The following is a 19,373-nucleotide window of genomic DNA, read 5'->3' as shown; positions in this document are numbered from 1 at the left end:
CAATTGCACTCTTCGGCTAGAAGTTCGACTGATTAAATGACATCTCGGCTATGGCTCGGTCACGGTTTTTCAGCGAACGCAAGCCTCTGCCACCATATTTCTACCAGTCATCCTGAAAATATGACCTTAAATTTTACTCCCCCGAGTTTTCTACACATCACGCCATGTTCACCCATCTACTGGTGTTGCTTTGTGCATCTGTCTCCATGATCGCGACACCTGCTCCCGAACCCAACGTTGTAATCGTTGGCCAGAATGTAGGAGGCTGCGCAACGGGGTTCCCGACGTGTTGTGCTGCTGTCAGCGATGATTATGTGCGTTTTTGATTCTAGCCTCAAAGGAACACGCGAACTAACTTACTTAACCTGCGCTCGACGTTGCATAGAGTTCAGGTACGGGGTGCACGACGGTTCCCACTGTGAATGCATGTGGTAATTCAAAGACCGTACTCTGCTGCCAGGACGTGCGTAGTTCAATTTCTATTAGTGTTGCTGCCATGTACTCATCATCGACGTAGGCTAGCACTGTGGAGATGATCGGAGCAGCAGGAAATTGCACTCGTTAGTTCTAAGGATATACCTGCTGTGTTTGTAAAATTTTCGTACCGTGACACGATTGCATGCAAATGATTTGCAGAATACCACCCACTAAGGCAACCGATTTCTTTCTTCGCTTTGTGCATCCATGTCCCACACTTGCATTTGACGGTGAGATTCCAAAATTTTGGAACGCCACGCCTCGCTCGACCTGCTATGTAGACCTCACTAGTGATGTGTTTACAGTTCCATTCCCACATAACGGTGAAGGTGTAAGGACAAATTTAAGAAATCGTTGGTTCGATGCTCGTTCTCTGGTACTCTTTGACTCCTTGACATTGGGATGTCCAGTGCTGGAGGACTTGTGAACTTGGGCTGCAGCCCCACCGTGGTCCTCATTCCACAATCCTGTCGTGGATTAACATGAACATGATAGGATAGGAGGTCTTGCAGAACAAACCACCATCTATTCCACTCCTACACTGGTCCCTTTCCCTTCTCCTCGGTCTCCAGTTCACCCTCCACTTCGAAACTATTTTCCTCATGATACAGCACTCCAATACCCACATTACCCGGGGGTGAGATCCAACAAATCACCGAGAACGCGACGAATGATATCAAAAGGCCTGCAGAGTTGCCAAATTTTGGTGAATGTTTAAGACACCGTTTAATAGCAGCAAACCTACCGACGAAGAACGCAATGTGGAAAATGCGCACCCACACATTCCACGCAGTCGCGTCGCGGGTTGTCATGATTAACCCAGGCATCGTTGGGAAGACCCCAAGTACCCAGGCGAGTGGGGCACGCCAGTTGACGCCATTGTGGTACCTTGACAGAAGTGAGAGGAAGAATATGCCCTATAATGTTTGCGCACCAGTAAATAGAGCGTTTGTCTCCGATGTAGCAGTCCTCGAGCTTGATCATGCATCTCCTTACTACGAAGTAGTCTGCGAGAAGAATTCCAGAAAAGGGAGCGACTGGGGAGGATCAGTTTATCGTGATGAATCAAACTTCTTTAACACGTACAGAATATTCCGAAGCCAGATAGTACGGTCAAGAAAGTTGAAGCATTAGACAGGTATTGCCAAGGGTTTGAAGCTAGCCCCAGGAAGGCGAGCAAGTAAGCACCCCTCCTGATGTTGATATAGCGTCTGCGGAAGAACATTCGTTGATTCGTGCATTTGGGGCACAATAAACATAAAATACGGACGGTACGACACCCCTGCTCGTGTGTTAGGTAGATCTTGGGATACGAGAGTAAGGACGTACGAGAGATCCATTCCGGCGCTCACAGAGTTGAGAACAATGCTAATGCCGAGCTGGGCACATACACAGCCGAGTCCGGCAAAGAAACTGAAGCGCAGTCAGAGAAGAAACTAGAGCATATTAACGTGTTACATACATCGCAGCGCGAACTGTCCGATGGAGAAGTGAGCACCCACACTTAGTGTGAGATTGTCCTTACCTTTCGGGGAGTCATTACTGAAGAAAGGAGTTAAGCTATGCCCAGCGGACGAACTCCCCCTCCCCTCAACTTACTAGTAATTCTGCAGAGTTGCGAGAAGCAGGAAAGGCTCCCAAATCAAACTCCCTACAATTGCTTGGGCGCATGACGTGACGATGATACCAATCGTGGCACACACAATGATGCAAAATGGACTGGGAGTAATCAGTCAGATAAACCATAGCGAATATAGGTTGTAGACGTACGCAGCGATTAACTGAGATAGCGTAGGCGCATCTAAATGGACGTGTTAGTCTGACAAACAAGAATGTGATGACGTTGGGCAGACATGGCCGGTTAGCATAGCGCGTCCAGTCGCTCTGACCGACGGTTCCACCACCCCTATTCACCATAGCCATAACATATATCAGGTGGACGTGCAAGCGACAAAAGGACAGTCTCGCACCACGCGCCAAGAATCGCAGTGATACCGAATAACATGGCCCTATCGTATTATTTAACAAGATATCTGGTTTTATCTCAAGTCTTGATCTCACCATCCTGTTCCACCATGAACGGGACTCGCTTGCTCCTGAAACAAGGGACCGCCAGAATGTGTGTTCGAGACCGCCCAAACAAGAAGTCCGATCAGGCTGGATTGTCGAGTAAGTGCAGCGCATGCGTGAAGTTAGAATGGTGACGGTGCTTACGTGGCGCTAAACATGACAGACGAGACGATGAAGGGTTTCTGGAGTCGCTCAGGAGGGATGCGCATGATTGCGATGAAGAATATGTAGTAGATGCTGCATACGACAGTCAAATTGAATGGATTCGTGGAAAGAGGATGTATCGAACATTATGCCTATGAAGTCCTTCGTCAGCAAGATTCCTCCTGCTAACGTCTGTTTCCTAAATCATTGTGTAAGTGGCTGGAAAACTTAACAAGTTGGGTGCGCGTGTGCTCACATGTGGGCAAATCCTATAACAATATAAGAATGAGCATTAAACAACCTAAAAGAAAGGTTGCGCACCAGGAATGATGGCGCCGATTGTAACCTATTCAAATGCATGGTATGAAGTAAGATGCACGAGGACTTGGAGACGTACCGCAACAGCTGCACGAAAGTTTATCAGCAACATAACAGAGAACAGGAGTAGAAAACAAGTCACCTTGTCCACCCCAGTAGGCCTGGAGGCCATCCCAGCTAAATGCGCATATCAGCTTTCAGCACTTGAAAAAGAAACTCAGAACTTACAAGATGATCCTTGAATTGTGAAATCAAGCAGTGTACTCCAATACGTTTAGCGCATCACTCACACAAAAGCACGAACGATAACAGGAAAATAGGCGCCTCTGCTAGAGGAATCAACACAATGTGCCGCGGTCAATTGTTGCATACTCGCCGCATGCCCCAACTGAACCTGCACGCTACAGTAAAACCTATGTGGTGTCTTCATATAAGCTGTCAGCATTTCGATGGAACCCATCCCATGACCACAGCATCCCCACCTCTCTCCCATCCACCCGCAGGTGACACAAAGCACTCCAACGATAAGACCGCCGATGACGAGAGACACGATGGCTTGTGTCGCATCTAGGCCGTACGCGAGTAATGTGCTGCCGGTAGTATACCCTGAAATGCAGAGACCACTGATGCACCAGTAGATGAAGTAGGACCATATCTTATAGGTGCGGCGCTCTTTGGGCATGGGGATGAGGTCGCGGTTGAGCCATGGTGTATTGGGCACTCCAGGATCAGTGGGTACCTCAATGTACTGGAGAAACCTGTGCCAACGAGACGGATGCGGATCTGCTTCCTTTGAGTTGGACATCGCAGGTGGTCAGTAATACTCAGTATCAACGTCTCAACGTTGGTGATCGAGTATTTTGTAAGACTTGATCATGAGCTCCATGGAGACGACTGATCCGAAGAAAGGTACGAATTTAGCTCGTCATTCTGCGGAAGAATACGCCGGGGTAACGTTATAGTGACTCCATGCGGTTGGAAAGTCTTAGGCTTGTCCGGATCCAAATTATGATATTGGCTCCATACTTGGGACTGATGCAATCGATATCATAATCGGGTTAGGCCATATCATTTAACAGCTTTCAGCTGCAGAGTCAAAGATCAGTGCGCAAGAAACTTGAACTAGTCAAACTGTCAAAGTGATGTCATTGGACAGGCATTATATATGGGGTAGTCCAGTGGATCAGACTTACATTACATAATTCTTACACTCATCTACATCTGCAAAACAACTGAATTGAACACTTAACTTATGCTCGTTACAGACACTTACAAACACTTATGACTTTAGTAGCGAAGTCATGCGATTGGTGGAGATGTTGAACACCAATACTGTATCATTTTGACCTTAGGTTTGTCACACTGTAGCTAGCTTGACGAACTGGACCTATTTTTTGTGACAGTCACAGCTGTTTTTGGTCAATGAACCTAATTTTGTGACATAACATATGATATGTTTGTTTTTAGATATGTTTTTTTTATGAAAACATTCACTTAACCACTTTTTTCCTTCCTCATTGTCATTTTTGAACTATATTTGTGTAGAAAGTACATGTATTATCCTACTACATATGAACCTTTTGAACTTATTGTCAGTTTGTCACAGCTGTCCTCAAGAGACGAACCTGTCACAAAACCATTATGTAATGCAGTGCAGAAATTCCCACGAACCTAAGGTCGAAATGATACAGTATTACACACCATATCTGGCTGATAAACTGAAGCCCAGTTCGATAAGATGTGATATGCTCAGAGATGCCATATGATAGATGCGATAGCAATAGATACAATTGCTACATACTGATTAATCTACTGTCTATACAAACTCAGTACTGAATGCATGATAACTCTCCTTGTCCACAAAATTATTTAGAAAGAAATGCTCGTAGCTTTCCGAGGTCTGGAATACGGGATATGACAGCATGTTGCAGAGGTCATGCTCTTGTCCACTGCCTCACCATACTCTGGTATCAATTTGACCCCATGCATTGCATCCATAAGTCACATGGCAGCTTCCTGTCTATGATGGTTACCATTTGCATCATGAGTGTACACGCATTCCACGGTCCACATCATGAGTTCAGGACGGTCTTCAGGACGAGAGATGAAACAGAAATACTGGACATAGAGAAGTGGGTTAGAGAGGTATGATGGCAGTTCCACATCAGAACCTCATTGAATTGTCGGCTGAAAAATCAGTTGAACTTGTGCGACATAACTTGCTGTATATGATATCAGTAGTGCTCGATATACAGGGAGTACACATACTTATGTTGCCATCCATGCCCGGGCCATCAATAGGAATGGTGTTGCAATTGCCCAAGGGGAAATCATTGCTTGGCGGGTATGCTTGTACTACTCTGCTTGGCATGATGACCCATGGCTGGAAGGCTGAGTGCAGCTGCAGCCAAAACTTAATCCACACCTGGAAGCGCCCATATTTGGGGTCCCAGCAGGTGTGTTCACTGCTAGCCAGGGAGGAACAACGAATGAAGTTGGTGAGTTCGTGATCAAAGTCAGGTAGAGTGTATTTCGTGCGTATTTCAGCCAGTGACAGTGATTTATAGTCTGGGGTAACATTCAGTTGGAAAGCGGCGAGCGCATCTCCAGAAAGAATGCCCTTAAGAAAGTGGTTATGGACTGGTCTGGGACCATGAACCGACTTCACCTCGTCAGGGAGTATGCGGGAAACCCAGGAAAGTGCAGGATTAGTGATTGTAATGTCCTTATCTTCAGTGTGTATGGCATTGACCAGTGGTGCTCCCTGAGAAATCAACAACACATATAAACCAAATATTTCCATTGACTCCTGACAATTAAGAATATGAACACACTGCTCCGTGAAATCTTTGCTTTGTCGAGCCATCCAGGGGAAAAGGTCCTTACAGTGCATTATGAGCAATCACTGTCATATCAGCTGAGAATTGCATCAATGTGCCCAACCTCCTGATCATACCCTCAAAACTTTGCATTAGCTCAAGTTTTGGAATAAAAAAATCTTCTTTCACGCTGTAAAGAGTTGATTTATTGTAGGCGCTACAAATAGTGTTACCTTTGAACTCAATGTGCGAGTGTAATGCTTGTCCCAAAGAGACTGCCTATAGAACTATCTCTTGATATAATATGCAAGGGATATCTTGTTAAGATCGAAGATGAGAACAGGAAAGATACCTAAAGTGCATTCCGTGTTTCTGAAGGTGCGTCTGAAGTGTCTGAAGATGGTCCGGTGTCAAGAAACGAAGGTCCGAGGTCACACGAAGCATCTGAAGAGTTCCCAGCGAACAGCAAAAGTTCTGAGAGGGAAATACGGCAGGTTTGTTGAAGTGTGTTGAAGTGTAAGACTAGCAGAAGTACCGAGGTATGACTAAACAAAGCCTATCGGAAGAACTAAGAGACAGTGAGGTGTGAAATGGCAGCGGTCAAGCCAAACAATTGTTCCGAATGAACAAAAAATTGATTGCGTGAAGTATGACTATCCGAAGTGACTCTACAAACTATGACTCATAGCAAGGAAAGTGAAGTAAGGTGCAAGTATCTAGCAGGCCAGGTTATATCCTACAGCGTGAAAGTCTGGAATTGTGTAGGCGAAACTAGTAGCGAGATAAGCTATCCGAAATGTAATAAGACTCATGGCGAGCCACTACAGCATAATTAATAATGGATAAACCAAGTGAAAATGCACCAGCAAAGTCAAATGGACACGGACTGGACATGGTACGGAGGATTGGAAGTGTATACAGGCCTCAGAAGGGGATAGACAACCTTCAGACGACTTGGATGAGCGTATGGAACTCTTGGAAGGTAAGAGAAGTGTTGAGGAGTATAATGAGAGGCACCTATGAGATTGGCAGGATATGCGACCAACACCAGTCTGAGTGCTACAACACCTTTCTTCCCCTTCCTAGCTTCTGCAGTGACAATAGCATCCTTGAAGGAGTGAAAATCTGAAAGTGCCTGTGTCATGGCTTGGAGTGATTGGGGTGAATGAATTGGGTGTTATGTAAGATACATGAATTCCACAAGGCTGCAGATTGCGCAAATGAATCTGGGTGAAACAGCACCTGCAATTGATGCAACAATAGTACATTGTATATCTCTATATTCACGGCCTGTCATTTGCTTGACATGCATGATCCCTTTGGTGAAGTGGCATGTGCCAACTTGCTTATGCTGGACAATGTAATGGGTGTCAAGCTCATAAGCTCCTACAGTCTCCTTCACCTATTTAAGCGGGTGATCGGCAAAAAATTTGAAGCAGGTATGTAGAATTTTGCCAGTGAGGAAGACAGATGGGCATGCATATATCCAATCACACCAGTAAGGCATGTGAACTCCAGACAGATTGAGAGCTTTGGCCACTTTCTGGAACTTGTTGAGGTCCCAGGGATCAACTGTCTTGGCAATATTGATGAGGAGTTCCAATGTATGCTTCCCGGTACAAGGGGGGTGGAGGATCCCATCACCAAAATGCTCTTGCATCACCATAGTCAGAGGAGATGCATTTTTAGCAACTGCAGCGATCATGGTGGCCTCTGGCAGATCACATACATGAGCTACAAGTGGCATGAAAACATAACAGATGAATCTAAAAGGGTCAGGCATGAAACATCCCTCTGCTTCCACGGCCTTGAGGTTAGCACAGACGAGGTCCATGCATTTATGCCATAGCCGTGCCTGGAGAATACTCTGATAATCTGGATGCACACAGAATTTTACGATCAGCATGTAGGCAATGCAGCGCCAAGCTCGTAATGTCACTTTGGAATGAACCTCTGAATTGATATTACCGATGATGATGAAAATTGGGTGCATCTCAAGTCCTCCAGTAAGTCGTGTGACAGGAGTTTTATTGGATCCCAAGATGATGGGAACCTGGGTTGCACCAATAGGGAGGTGGTCCTAGAAAATTGCAAGTCTTTCTGTGACTCGGTGAGGAACATAATATAGTGAACAGACCTGAATTTTCCATGCCATATCAGTGCTCATGTAATCTCCATATTCACGCTGATTTCCGACATCGATGTGGTGTTGGACGAACATCATATGGTTTGCAAAGATCAGGTCACTAAAGAGTTGCTTGACCACATCCAATGCATCTGTTACAAGTAACATTGGTCACGTGGCCCCCCTATCATTTTCCCTTCATCCTTGCCCTCACCATCTACCGGCTCGCACTCCTTTACCGAATATCCATTGACCGGATCCTCAGGACTGTCCCCGTCCTTTGTCTCCATCCTATCATCCACCTTATCTCTGATAATGCACCAACGTGTGCATGTGCCTTGGCACTATGACTCATCAGGACTCATGCCACCAATGTGTCTTTCCTTTCTTGTTTCCTTTGACTTGCACCTGCCGTGCATTGTAACACTACCGTTGGCTCGGTCCAACGTTCTTCGGTCTCATTCTGCATTCGACCTCCCAGCACTAATCAGGCTGTGGTGCCAACGTACCTATACCCTTTCCGTTTCCCCTTTACCCTTACCTACAGTACGGTAACCCAGCCCTCAACCCTTGCCACTTAGTATAAGTAGTCGGTCATCCTGTATTAGATTCCCTAGCTTGAATCTACTCAATCTTCCCTCGAAACTACTTCCTTCAAGAGCCTCTCAGCTCTTGTCTCTAGTACGACTTTCTTAGGTGCTCGTTGCATCTAAGTCTACCTCGATTGACAGTCATCGTTAGGACAAGACAGTCCTTATTTTGACTTCAGTGACTTCAAAGACATCTGTCTTAGAAGTCACGTGACACGCGCGTCTGTGATATCTGCCGACTTGATGTCACCAGTCTCACTCGCTATACCGGACCCTTCTGGTTACGTCACAAACATTAGCGGACGACGCCCCTCTTAGGGCTCCGCATAACAGACCTATTTGAGTGCATAACAGCATCATGCCAAATGAGTTTGATGGGATAAATGGTCTTGTAGCCTGAAAACTCTATTTTGGAGACTTGCCACTCCGTAAAACAAGGAAGCGAGTCCATCCAGTCCAAGAGTTTATCTTTTGTGGTGAAAGACGGCCTTGCATAATTGTTAAACTGTTTACAATCAGACTTGTGCATATAGCTTAGATGATCCTACTTACCCATTTCAACTTCAAAAACTTAGTGATTTGTGCTTGAGTGAGGTTTTCAACCAAGAACTTCCCTAGTTCCCATTTGCCTTCATCGTGGAAAGGGTAGTAATGATTGATCTTTTGCCGGTATGCATATTTATTATCTTCCAACCTATTGAGCATATTTTTACCAATGCCAAAGACATATCCAGAACCTGGATGACAAGTACCAGTGGTACTTGAAACAGGACTTTGACAGAATACAGGAGGGACAGGTAATTCGTGTGGTCATGCTTCAGGTGGCCAGCAGGTAGATTGGGAATTGAGGTGTGTAATAAGTGACTCGACAGATGGAAACTCTCTCAATTTGCAGTTTGGACATAACCTGCAAAGGTATGTGTGCATGATCAGGCTGGTAAACCAAGTTTAACAGATACATACTTACATTGTAGACTTCAACTTGTGCTGCCCTGCCTAAACTGCCAGTGATTTGCACACAATTCTTTCAAAGTCCATAGACTTGCACACCTTCACTGCACCTGCTGTAGAGACTCGTGCCTCTCATTGGGGGATATGGCAGTTTTCACTAGGGAGTACATGGCATGAACTTGTAGCATCACTCTGCATTTAGAGACTAGATACTGCGTAAGCCCTCAGCGTGGTGGAACAAGCTGTATTAAATACCTAGATACTGCGTAAGCCTAAGCTGTAGTCAGTATCTAGCGGCGGACTGAACAATTATAAAAGGCTTACCCTCAGCGTGGTGGAACAAGCTGAGGGAAGGTGAGAATGAGAAGCGGTATATACATGGTTCGAATTCCAAACTTCGACTCCACTGATCACGTTGTCCCCGAGCATAGCACTAATACTGCATGCTATCCGCAGCTATTCCTATATGAGGTGCAGCTTTCCTGCACAACATGCAACATGCGTGCACACTTCCCGTGCTTCATGATGTATATGCGCGCGTGCTTTCCCGCGCTTGAGCGCCCTATAATGCCAGCCATCCGGAAGCATCCATCCACTGTCCATTAAGCTCTCTAGTGCGTATATTTCCATTTCTCTTATTTGCATATCATTCCACCTTTATTTTTATCATGGACCCTTACTTACATATATCTTTACATACCTTACTCGCTAGCGCTTCAGCTCCGCATGACAGCGCTTAGGCGCCATACATAAGCACCAGTAGTACAGACCAGAGAGTAGTTTAGCAACCCTCATGTTCATACCTCACAACTCAGCTTAGTTGGAATCTCTCCCTAGAAAGTAGCACTTACATCTCATATCTCTATATACGTGCGTGCACTTTCCTGTGCCTTCGCGCCTCACGCGCGCCTGCACTTTCCCGTGCTTCGCATCAGCCAACCAGTAGCGCCTACTACCAGATCTTTGCTGCACTCACTTCCCCTTTAGGGTCAAACACACTTGTCATCTCAAGTATAGCAGACTAGGCAACACGCGACCTCACAACATTTATAGATACAGTTAGGAGCTTCATTTGTTCCTCTCAGTATCGTTGAACCTTCACCGTATTTCTATGTATCTACATAAATATTGGACTCCCCATAGCATCATCATCATCCAAGTAGAGGAGAGTTGTTCTCCAATGCTTAGGGGTCAAACCCAATATTTCGTAGTTCTTAGTTGACATTGCAAATATCATTGTTCCTTCACTGCCCATATCCGTCATTGTTATTATTGCATACACCATTCACTTTCCTGACACTCGCTATTGTGTTGTAGAGACTCGCGCATCTCAATGCTGAATATGCGGCCCTTTACCCACATAATCCCCTATATGTTCCAGCTCTTATCCATAGGATCAGTCTTGCGCACGCATTCATACGCCTCACCCTAGGTCTTCGCACTCCTGTCCATCCGTCCATCCTACGTCCTCGCTGATTTACTGGTGCAATATTCTTATCAATCTCATTGAATTGACGTATCCTCGGTCTGATTTCCACACTTACATACAGAACACCTATCTTAGGCTTTAGAATATATTTAGTGTTGATATAGTTACTTGGTTCAGTACCACGCTCAGATGCGCCACATAGCGTAATTGTCAGGCACAATTCCCCGTTTTAAAAGGAGGGAGGGTTCTTTAGGACGAGTTTTCACTTTTTTCCCCCTTATCTCAGTATACTGCAAAGTGTATAATCCACCCTAAGTGCTAAAAATCTGATTATACTTCTCTATCGACTATCACCCGCACTTCCGCTATTCCTTGAAGACTCTTTCCCTTATTGCTCGAAGTGCGCCTCCACTTATGCGCGCACTATCTTCTCGCACATACCAGTGCCTATCTAGTTGACAGAGTTTCCCTCCATTTTATTAGCGAGGAACTTCTCTCAGTAGTTGTCCTTTGGGTCGAGTCGTATTCTCATATCCAGGTCTTGCTGTAGAGTCCCCATTGGTTTTTTAGTGTTTTCACCTATAGTCAAGATTCCTCACCTTCAGCATCACTATTAGTTTCTGATAACCTGAAACCCCAAAAACATCATGCCCGACACTTTTGCATCGGACATTGTAATTATACCTTTGGACATTGTTTCCCGCACTCGGACTATTGACCCCACATCACTCACTGACCCCCAAAACTATTCCCAGACCGCAGACCCCTGGGTCAAATGCACTTGTCTCACCAAGTATAGCAGACTAGGCAGTGCAAGACCACAACATAAAGATATCAGTTTGGAGCCATCTTTGTATAGCCCCACTCTGTGTTGTATTCCTACAGCAGTAAGGGTGTTCTGTGCACGTGGGTACCCTCTTGAGGGCCCCCAGGCATTCCTAAGTTGGTTAAGGATGAGCCGTCATACAGCTGGTCCCCCATGTCTCCAAATCCATCTTGATTGTAAGGGTACCTGTCGTAGGATGTACTGTCGTCATGGGGCTGCAAAAGATTGGGTTGGGTTGGTTGAGGACAGGCCGCTGTATGGCTGGTCCCCCATGTCTCCAAATCTATCTTGATTATAAGGGTACCCATCGTAGGATGTACCATAGTGGGGCTGCAAAAGATTGGGCTGTGACTATGTGAATTGATTTTTGTTTAAAGGTTGAGGCTGCACGAATTGAGCACTGAAGGATGTAGAGCTGGATGTGTGTGTGTCATTGTACTGTGTGGGTCCACAGAAAGAGTGCTGATCTGTTTTTTTGGCTTGTTAGTTGTGAATACTACTCGTGATTGATGAATCACTCACCTGGACCCCCGCTTTGTCACTGCATACTGTCTTTGTGTGGATTGAAACTGAATGCTGATACAGAAGGTTGTTCAGCTGGAAGTCCTGATGGGTTAAGTCCTAATCCCCTTGCTGGCTTGGGGATGGCAGCCTTGCCCTTTCATTGTGAAGGACAGTTAGTCATACAGTGGTCAGGAGAGAGAGAGACAACAATTGATAGTGCACTGATTGTTTCAAATTCAATACTATTACACACAAATGTAATAAAGCACACCCAAACATACATAAAAACATGGTGGTTCGATCACAAAGTGATCTAGTGAGTGTGAGTGGCCTGGTGTTTCGATAAGTAAGACTATGGACATATATGGATGGCAGGGAGAGGCATGGTGTTCGAGAAGCAGCTATATGAATGACACATGTTCAAAAAGTCGACATGTGAATGGCGCGGTCCGAACAGAATTGAATGTGTGGCTATTCACTGATATATCCATTAGTGAGTGACGAGCTGGCAGTCAAATTTAGATACCGTGATTTGCAAAAAGAGGACACAAAAAGAAGGGCTGTGCGATTGGACCTACACATTGTGGCCTTCAGATTCTTCATCATCATCCGAGTCCATGGTACTATTGTGACCATCACCATCTAATTGGAGGATGTATGGGAACCACTGGGATCAGCTGAGCCGGTGAATTGAGGGCAATGAGAAGATTCTCCCCTAGATGACAGTAAGTCGTTCTTGATGTTCAGGCCCAGAACTTTTCCCATTGTGTCTGCCTGGGCAGCAATTGCATGAAGAGTGTTGCACTCATCATCATATACAGATTGAAGGTAGGTCCCATTGTCCTTGATCTCTGAATGGTGATGCTCAGTGAGAGTGGCTCTAACTCTTTGGAATTCTTCATCAGAATATTTGAAGCACATTTTGCTATCCTCATTGAATGCCTCAGAAAATTCTAAGTAGTGCTTTGCCTTTTGAATTGCCCATGCTGTAACTGTGAGGCATTGGTGTGCAGCTTCATGGCCAGCAAGCCTTGCCTTGAATAATTTGTACATAGTCGATAAGTTCATGGCCATGAGGCCCTTCATTATCAATTCCTCATGCTTTTACCGTAAGATTACACAATAAATCGAATAAAATGATATTATGAACGTACCTCTGCAATGTCTTCAGCCATGAATTCTGGTCGGCATTCTTGCCCTAATGCACGAGCTGAGATACAGAGCTCCAATGGAGAAGCAGATGTAAACTTCCCAAGAAGGGGAGAAGCTGGAGGAGAAAATGAATGAAGGGGAAGGGATGAGTTGTGGGGTTTCATTGGAGAAACAGGCGTAGGAGAAGACACAGTGTGATATTTTCTATGGGAAGGAGATGCCATGCAATGTGATTTATGAGGGGAAGGGCTATGCAATAAGCTCTCTTTCATTGCAGGTGTGTGGCCAGGCTTCCCATGACAGGACAGAGATGTGAAGTCACACTTTCTGTGATGGGAAGGGCTATGCAATAAGCCCTCTCTCACTACAGGAGAGTTTGACACCTCATCCACTGGGGAGAGAGGAGTTGGGGGAGAACCTGAATGATCAGAGCCAGATCCTATATCAGAGGTCATCAAACAGGGTGAGTTATTTGCTTTCTTGAGAAAAAAATCAAAGAATACTGGTTCAACACAGGTTGCACTGCTGGAGTGGGGCTGCTTGGTTGCGGGGGAGAGGAAACATGAGATAAATGTACAAATTCCATCATCTCGCTGTGCAGACAGCTCGCCAGGGTGATGGCGGTGAAGGTTCAACAATACAGCGAGGCACCAATGAGGCTCCTGACTGTATCTATAAATGTTGTAAGGTCGCGCGTTGCCTAGTCTGCTATACTTGACACGACAAGTGCGTTCAACCCTAAAGGGGAAGCGAGTGCAGCAAGGATCTAGAAGTAGGTGCTGAAGGCGCTACTGGTTGGCTAATGCGATGTAGAAACAACAATACCGAGTTTGGCTATACGAAGATGGCTCCAAACTGATATATTTGTGTTGTGGTCTTTGCACTGCCTAGTCTGCTATACTTGCCTGACAAGTGCGTTCGACCCAGGGGTCTGCGGTCTGGGAATAGTCTTGGGGGTAAGTGAGTGATGTGAGATCAATAGTCCGAGCGCGGGAAACAATGTCCGATGCAAAAGCGTCGGGTTTGTCGGGTCGGGTAGTCGGATTCGGGTCGGGTATGCGGAAACTAATAGTGACGCGTTATGCGAGCGTCGGAAAAGCGAGCGGTATGCGTGATAACAACGATAATTGATACGGATAATGAAAGAGCGATGATATTCGCAATATCAACTAAGAGCTACGAAATATCGGGTTTGACCACTAAGCGTCGGGGAACTGCTCCCCTCTACTTGGATGATGAACGACACTGTGGGGAGTCCAATATTTATGTAGGTACGTAGAAATCCGGAACCCTATAGGCGAAAGTAGCGGCGGGATACTTCGGATCCGAAGTACATGTAAAATAACATGTGGTACTGCGGATGATGAGAAAACATGTAATAGCGCTTGCTACGACGTGAGTAATGTGTGAAATAATGAACTACGCACCTAGTGGGGCTAGCAAGACAGGACAAGACACGGGAAGGACGAGTGCACGGGAATTTGCATCGGCCGATGCGGCCTAAACGTCGGGTTAGCGGGTTAGCGTCGGATAACATCGGGAAGTGATTAGCATGTGACGGGTAATTGACATGTACTGTAAAATAGCTCGATACGAGCCCAGCGCCAGCTCGTGTCCTACAGCGAAGCACGGGAAAGCGCAGGCGCGTGCGAGGTGCGAAGGCGCAGGAAAGTGTGCACATGTATATAGAGATATGAGATGATAGTGCTACTTTTCAGGGAGTGATTCCAACTAAGCTGAGTTGTGTGGTATGAACATGGGGGTTTCTAAACTACTCTCTGGTATGTACTACTGGCGCTTATGTATGGCGCCTAAGCGCTGTCATGCGGAGCTGACGCGCTAGCGAGTAAGGTATGTAAAGATATATGTAAGTAAGGGTCCATGATAAAAATCAAGGTGGAATGATATGCAAATAAGAGAAATGGAAATATACACACTAGAGAGCTTGGTGGACAGTGGATGGATGCTTCCGGATGGCTGGCATTATAGGGCGCTCAAGCGTGGGAAAGCACGCGCGCATATACATCATGAAGTGCGGGAAGTGTGCGCGCATGTTGCACGTTGTGCGGGAAAGCTGCGCCTCATATAGGAATAGCTGCAGATAGCATGCAGAGTGATGCTACAAGTTCATGCCATGTACTCCCTAGTGAAAACTGCCATATCACACAATGTGAGGCATGAATCTCTACACCGGAACCCTATAGGTGAAAGTAGTAGCACAATATTTTCAGATCTGATGTCCTATGTAATAAGACATGAGGCGCTGCGGACATGTAATAATGTGGTCTACAATGTTAGTGATGTGAAAACAAGTAACTGCGCACCTAGTGGGGCTAGCACAATGAGACAGGACATAGGTAGGACAAGTGTGCATGATATCTGATAGGCTGATGTGAAGTGCAATAGTCTAATGTCCAATGTCCAATGTTTTCAGGTTTGGTGCATATTGAGTCAGATATGCTATGGAATGATTTGGGTGATGATGAGCATTCCACCATGCATCAGAAAATAGACCTCTATGAGGCCACAGAGATGTCAGTCTCTATACTGCTGTGGATCGATGAAGCCCCTGATGGAGGAGTCAGTGTGATAGACCAAGGGACAGGATTTGTTCCTCCAGCTACCAATCTAGCTCTCTTACAGCGAGGGGAGATTCCTTGAGAAGAGGTCATTCATGTAAGTCTTTCGTTTATTGTGCTACCCTAACTAACAACTACATAGACCAAGGGGCCGGTGTAGGGATTCATTTCTGGCTGGGCTTGTAGAGACTGTTTTTACCTTACCTTATGTTGGCACTTTGTAGCTTACATAAGAAAGTTATCTTTTCACCAGTTACCAGTATGAGTCAGAGTACTTAGCAAGTTTTCATGATATTTCCTCTCCTCTGAGCCTTGAGCCTGGTCCAGAAACCCTTTAGGGTCAAATAGCAGCTAGGTTCTGCAAGACCCAACATTGTTCAGACTCACCATCTGAATTGTTGTACCTTCACCAGCACGTACTACAAAAAAATGCAATACCAGGGCTAACCTACCAGGAACACCATACCTTGTCCTGCAAGCCCCCCGCAGCACCACTGAACCACAGACATGCGCCACAATATCATCACAAGCACAAACGACAGCACTACAAATGCCCATCGCCGCTGAACATTCAGTGCTGACACTGAAGACTGTATGTGCGTTGAATGACAACATCAATGACTGTTACAGTAACATTTGACCCCTATCTTCATTTTTCTTATCTTGCTTACAAACGGGCTGTCCGTATCATGCTTATCTGTTATCATCGCCAAGCGGGCTGTCCGCCTTATCTTTCTTCCTATCGCGCTTCTATCTTGATAACCATTTACAAGCTCCGCTTGAACATTCGGTATATAGACCTAGCTACCAACGATTGTATTCTTTACTTTAATCTACTGGGTTTTACCTGGAACATCGTCCTTCAGTAAGGTCTCCAACCTTACTGTCTAAGAACCACTATTCTAAGGGAGTCAGCGACACTCGCCTTAGCCAGAAACCTTGATCTCTCATTCGAGAGCAGACCTCCGTCTATCTGGCACTCTGCCGATTGTCTATTCAGACATAGATAGCTCGACTCATCCCAGTCGTAACAAAAGATTAAAGTCTTATCAACTGAACCATTGCCATCTGCAACGAAACCGACACCACGACTTCGTTAACTCCTTTGATCGGAGCCTTGAACTTAGGAGCCTTACCAAATATCCCTCCTTTGAACACCATGACGACCAAAGCCAAAGATATAGAGCTCAAGATCGGCTCCCCTCCTGAATTCGATGGAGACCGAGAAGAATCCAAGAGATTCATGATGAAATGTCACGCATACCTTGATATCAACGATCAAGTATACAACGAAGACAAAAAGAATATTATCCTAGTATTGTCATACATGACAAAGGGGAACGCAGCAATATGGGCAGAAGATTTCATGGAAGCAGCCTTAGATCCTAAAAGAAAGGATACCTCCAGGCAGATAATCGGCTATGGAACTTGGGCCACATTCAAGAAGGACTTCGACGAAGCCTTCAAACCCATGGACCCCGCCAGAACCGCCATGATGAAGATCCGAGGATTGGAAATGAGAGGAGACCTCCACACCTACATCTCCAACTACAAACTCCTCGCACACAGGGCAGGGATGACCGAACAAGCCCCCCTTATCGAATTCTTCAGACAAGGTCTAGATTACGGGCTTCAAGACAGCATGCACCGTACCGGTGAAAGTCTCGATGACTTTGACACCGTAGTCAACACCTGCATCAACCTCGACAACGCCTTCCAAAGGTTGAAAGCCATTAAAAGGAAAGAGAGACCTAACCAGCAGAAGAAGAAGAACTTCGGGAACAAGCACTATGTTCCCAGGAGAAGCGATGATATGGAAGTCGATCGCATAAGCTGTCTATCGGACGCCGAATTAAAGAAACACCTCAAGGAAGGAAGATGCTTCAAATGTCACCAAGTAGGACATCGCGCCAATGACACCTCCTTCCACCCTAGAGAAAGGGACCAGATCCGGAGAAACAAAGAAGAAGAAAGCAGCAGCGACGACGAAGTCGAAAGTCGCGCTTCCTCCTCTAAAGCTCCTATTAGGAGAAAGAAGGAGAGGAACGAAGAAGATACCCCGAAAAGAAAAGCACCAATCCAAAGGAAGACTATGAAAGAAAAAGCGAAGGAAATCGAGGAAGAAGAAGACAGCGACTTCACCGAAGTAGAGCGTCGCTTCGTAGAAATGGATTTTTAGAAAGGAGAACTGCCTCGACGTCAGTAACTCCCACTCCTGTACGACTAATACGTTCTATCGTAACCAGAAATGAATTGAGAATTCCTGCATCCATTTTCTCCAATAAACGCGTACAAACCGTCGAAACATCCATGATCATCGATTCCGGAGCATCTGGAACCTTTATTAGCGACGCCTTTTGTAAAAGGCATAAGATAAAAACCCATAAACTCTCTCGACCTTTCCCCGTCATCACTGCAGACGGATCAGATGCTCAAGGAGGACTCATTTCTCGCTATTGCGTACTCACGGTCAAAATCGATCAACGAACTATGATTGGAAAATTCAATGTAGCGAAACTAGCCAAACAAGATAAAATCCTTCTAGGATTCCCTTGGCTCTCGGCACTGAAACCCCAGATCGATTGGGAAGCCAAAACAGTGTCACTCCCATCAACGAAGAGATCATTAGCTATAGAAAAAAACATCGACAGAAGACGACGAAGAAAATCCCTTCCACCACTCTTCAAAAAGGAGAAAGTCATCGAAAAGGAAACGTCCCGGGTTTGGGTAAACTCTAAACTACGGAAGCCAGTACAGGTGAAGGTGGCAACTAATGAAACCACCTCCCCCTATACCGCTTCTGTAGAAGAAGAAGTAATGGATGAAGAAATCCCCAACTATGACACTAAAGATGACGTTTGGTCAGAAAATTTTAGATCCCCAGTCCTCGATCCTCTAGCCTATCAACTAGCCAACGATGAAGTACTCATTGAATACGCCACTGACGGATCAACGGTGCGCATCATCGACGATCTATCTTTCGATACCCCGCTCGTTCGTGATGGAACATCAAAGAAGGAACAAAACTTTGGAAAAACAAGCAACAAAGCCCAAGAATTCGCAGTCGCAGGAGAAATAGAAAAACAAAAGAAGACTTTTGAAGAGCTCGTTCCCCCCTTCTTACACCCATACCAAGATGTTTTCGCCAAAGACGGCCTTAACAAACTTCCACCCGAAAGACCTGGAGTAGATCACCACATTGATCTCAAACCAGGATTCATACCCAAAACCTCGAAGGTTTATCCATTATCCGGGAAAGAACGAGAAGCCGTCAAAACCTTTATTGAAGAAAATACCAGAAAAGGTTTCATTGTCCCATCTAAATCTCCTCAAGCTAGCGGATTCTTCTTTGTAGGAAAGAAAAGCGGAGAATTACGTCCCTGTCAAGA

At 45.6% G+C, this 19,373-nt stretch overlaps 3 protein-coding genes across 3 annotated transcripts; all 3 read right to left on the bottom strand.

Moving 5' to 3' along the window:
- Window positions 1-958: 958 nt before the first annotated feature.
- HD556DRAFT_1016295 (permease for cytosine/purines, uracil, thiamine, allantoin-domain-containing protein) lies at window positions 959-4,153 on the bottom strand. Its single transcript, XM_041295885.1, has 22 exons — window positions 3,492-4,153; window positions 3,386-3,433; window positions 3,300-3,335; window positions 3,238-3,246; window positions 3,152-3,186; window positions 3,089-3,096; window positions 3,013-3,037; window positions 2,948-2,960; window positions 2,837-2,890; window positions 2,692-2,784; window positions 2,539-2,634; window positions 2,448-2,486; window positions 2,331-2,383; window positions 2,248-2,278; window positions 2,077-2,196; window positions 2,003-2,019; window positions 1,940-1,952; window positions 1,807-1,890; window positions 1,748-1,759; window positions 1,564-1,688; window positions 1,412-1,514; window positions 959-1,365 (listed from the first exon to the last, which is right to left on the bottom strand). Exons 1-22 carry the CDS (start codon window positions 3,812-3,814, stop codon window positions 1,014-1,016), a joined length of 1,689 nt encoding a protein of 562 aa, XP_041154077.1. The 5' UTR covers window positions 3,815-4,153; the 3' UTR covers window positions 959-1,013.
- Window positions 4,154-5,010: 857 nt separating this feature from the next.
- Window positions 5,011-9,357, bottom strand: HD556DRAFT_1434660 (uncharacterized protein; the record flags this gene model as incomplete). Its single annotated transcript, XM_041305351.1, has 12 exons — window positions 5,011-5,180; window positions 5,278-5,392; window positions 5,435-5,890; window positions 5,916-6,010; window positions 6,897-6,963; window positions 7,030-7,230; window positions 7,297-7,404; window positions 7,522-7,908; window positions 7,966-8,085; window positions 8,896-9,048; window positions 9,096-9,280; window positions 9,312-9,357. The coding sequence occupies 12 exons, from the start codon at window positions 9,355-9,357 to the stop codon at window positions 5,011-5,013; spliced, it is 2,103 nt and encodes a 700-aa protein (XP_041154076.1).
- A 3,538-nt stretch (window positions 9,358-12,895) lies between these two features.
- Window positions 12,896-13,860, bottom strand: HD556DRAFT_1449463 (uncharacterized protein; the record flags this gene model as incomplete). The annotated part of the gene is made up of 2 exons (XM_041307602.1): window positions 12,896-13,354; window positions 13,408-13,860. 2 exons carry the CDS (start codon window positions 13,858-13,860, stop codon window positions 12,896-12,898), a joined length of 912 nt encoding a protein of 303 aa, XP_041154075.1.
- Window positions 13,861-19,373: the final 5,513 nt, after the last annotated feature.

This window comes from Suillus plorans, assembly GCF_016647745.1.
Source record: "Suillus plorans strain S12 chromosome Unknown HD556scaffold_89, whole genome shotgun sequence".
Classification (NCBI taxonomy): domain Eukaryota; kingdom Fungi; phylum Basidiomycota; class Agaricomycetes; order Boletales; family Suillaceae; genus Suillus; species Suillus plorans.
This window is presented reverse-complemented; position numbering and strand designations above follow the sequence as displayed.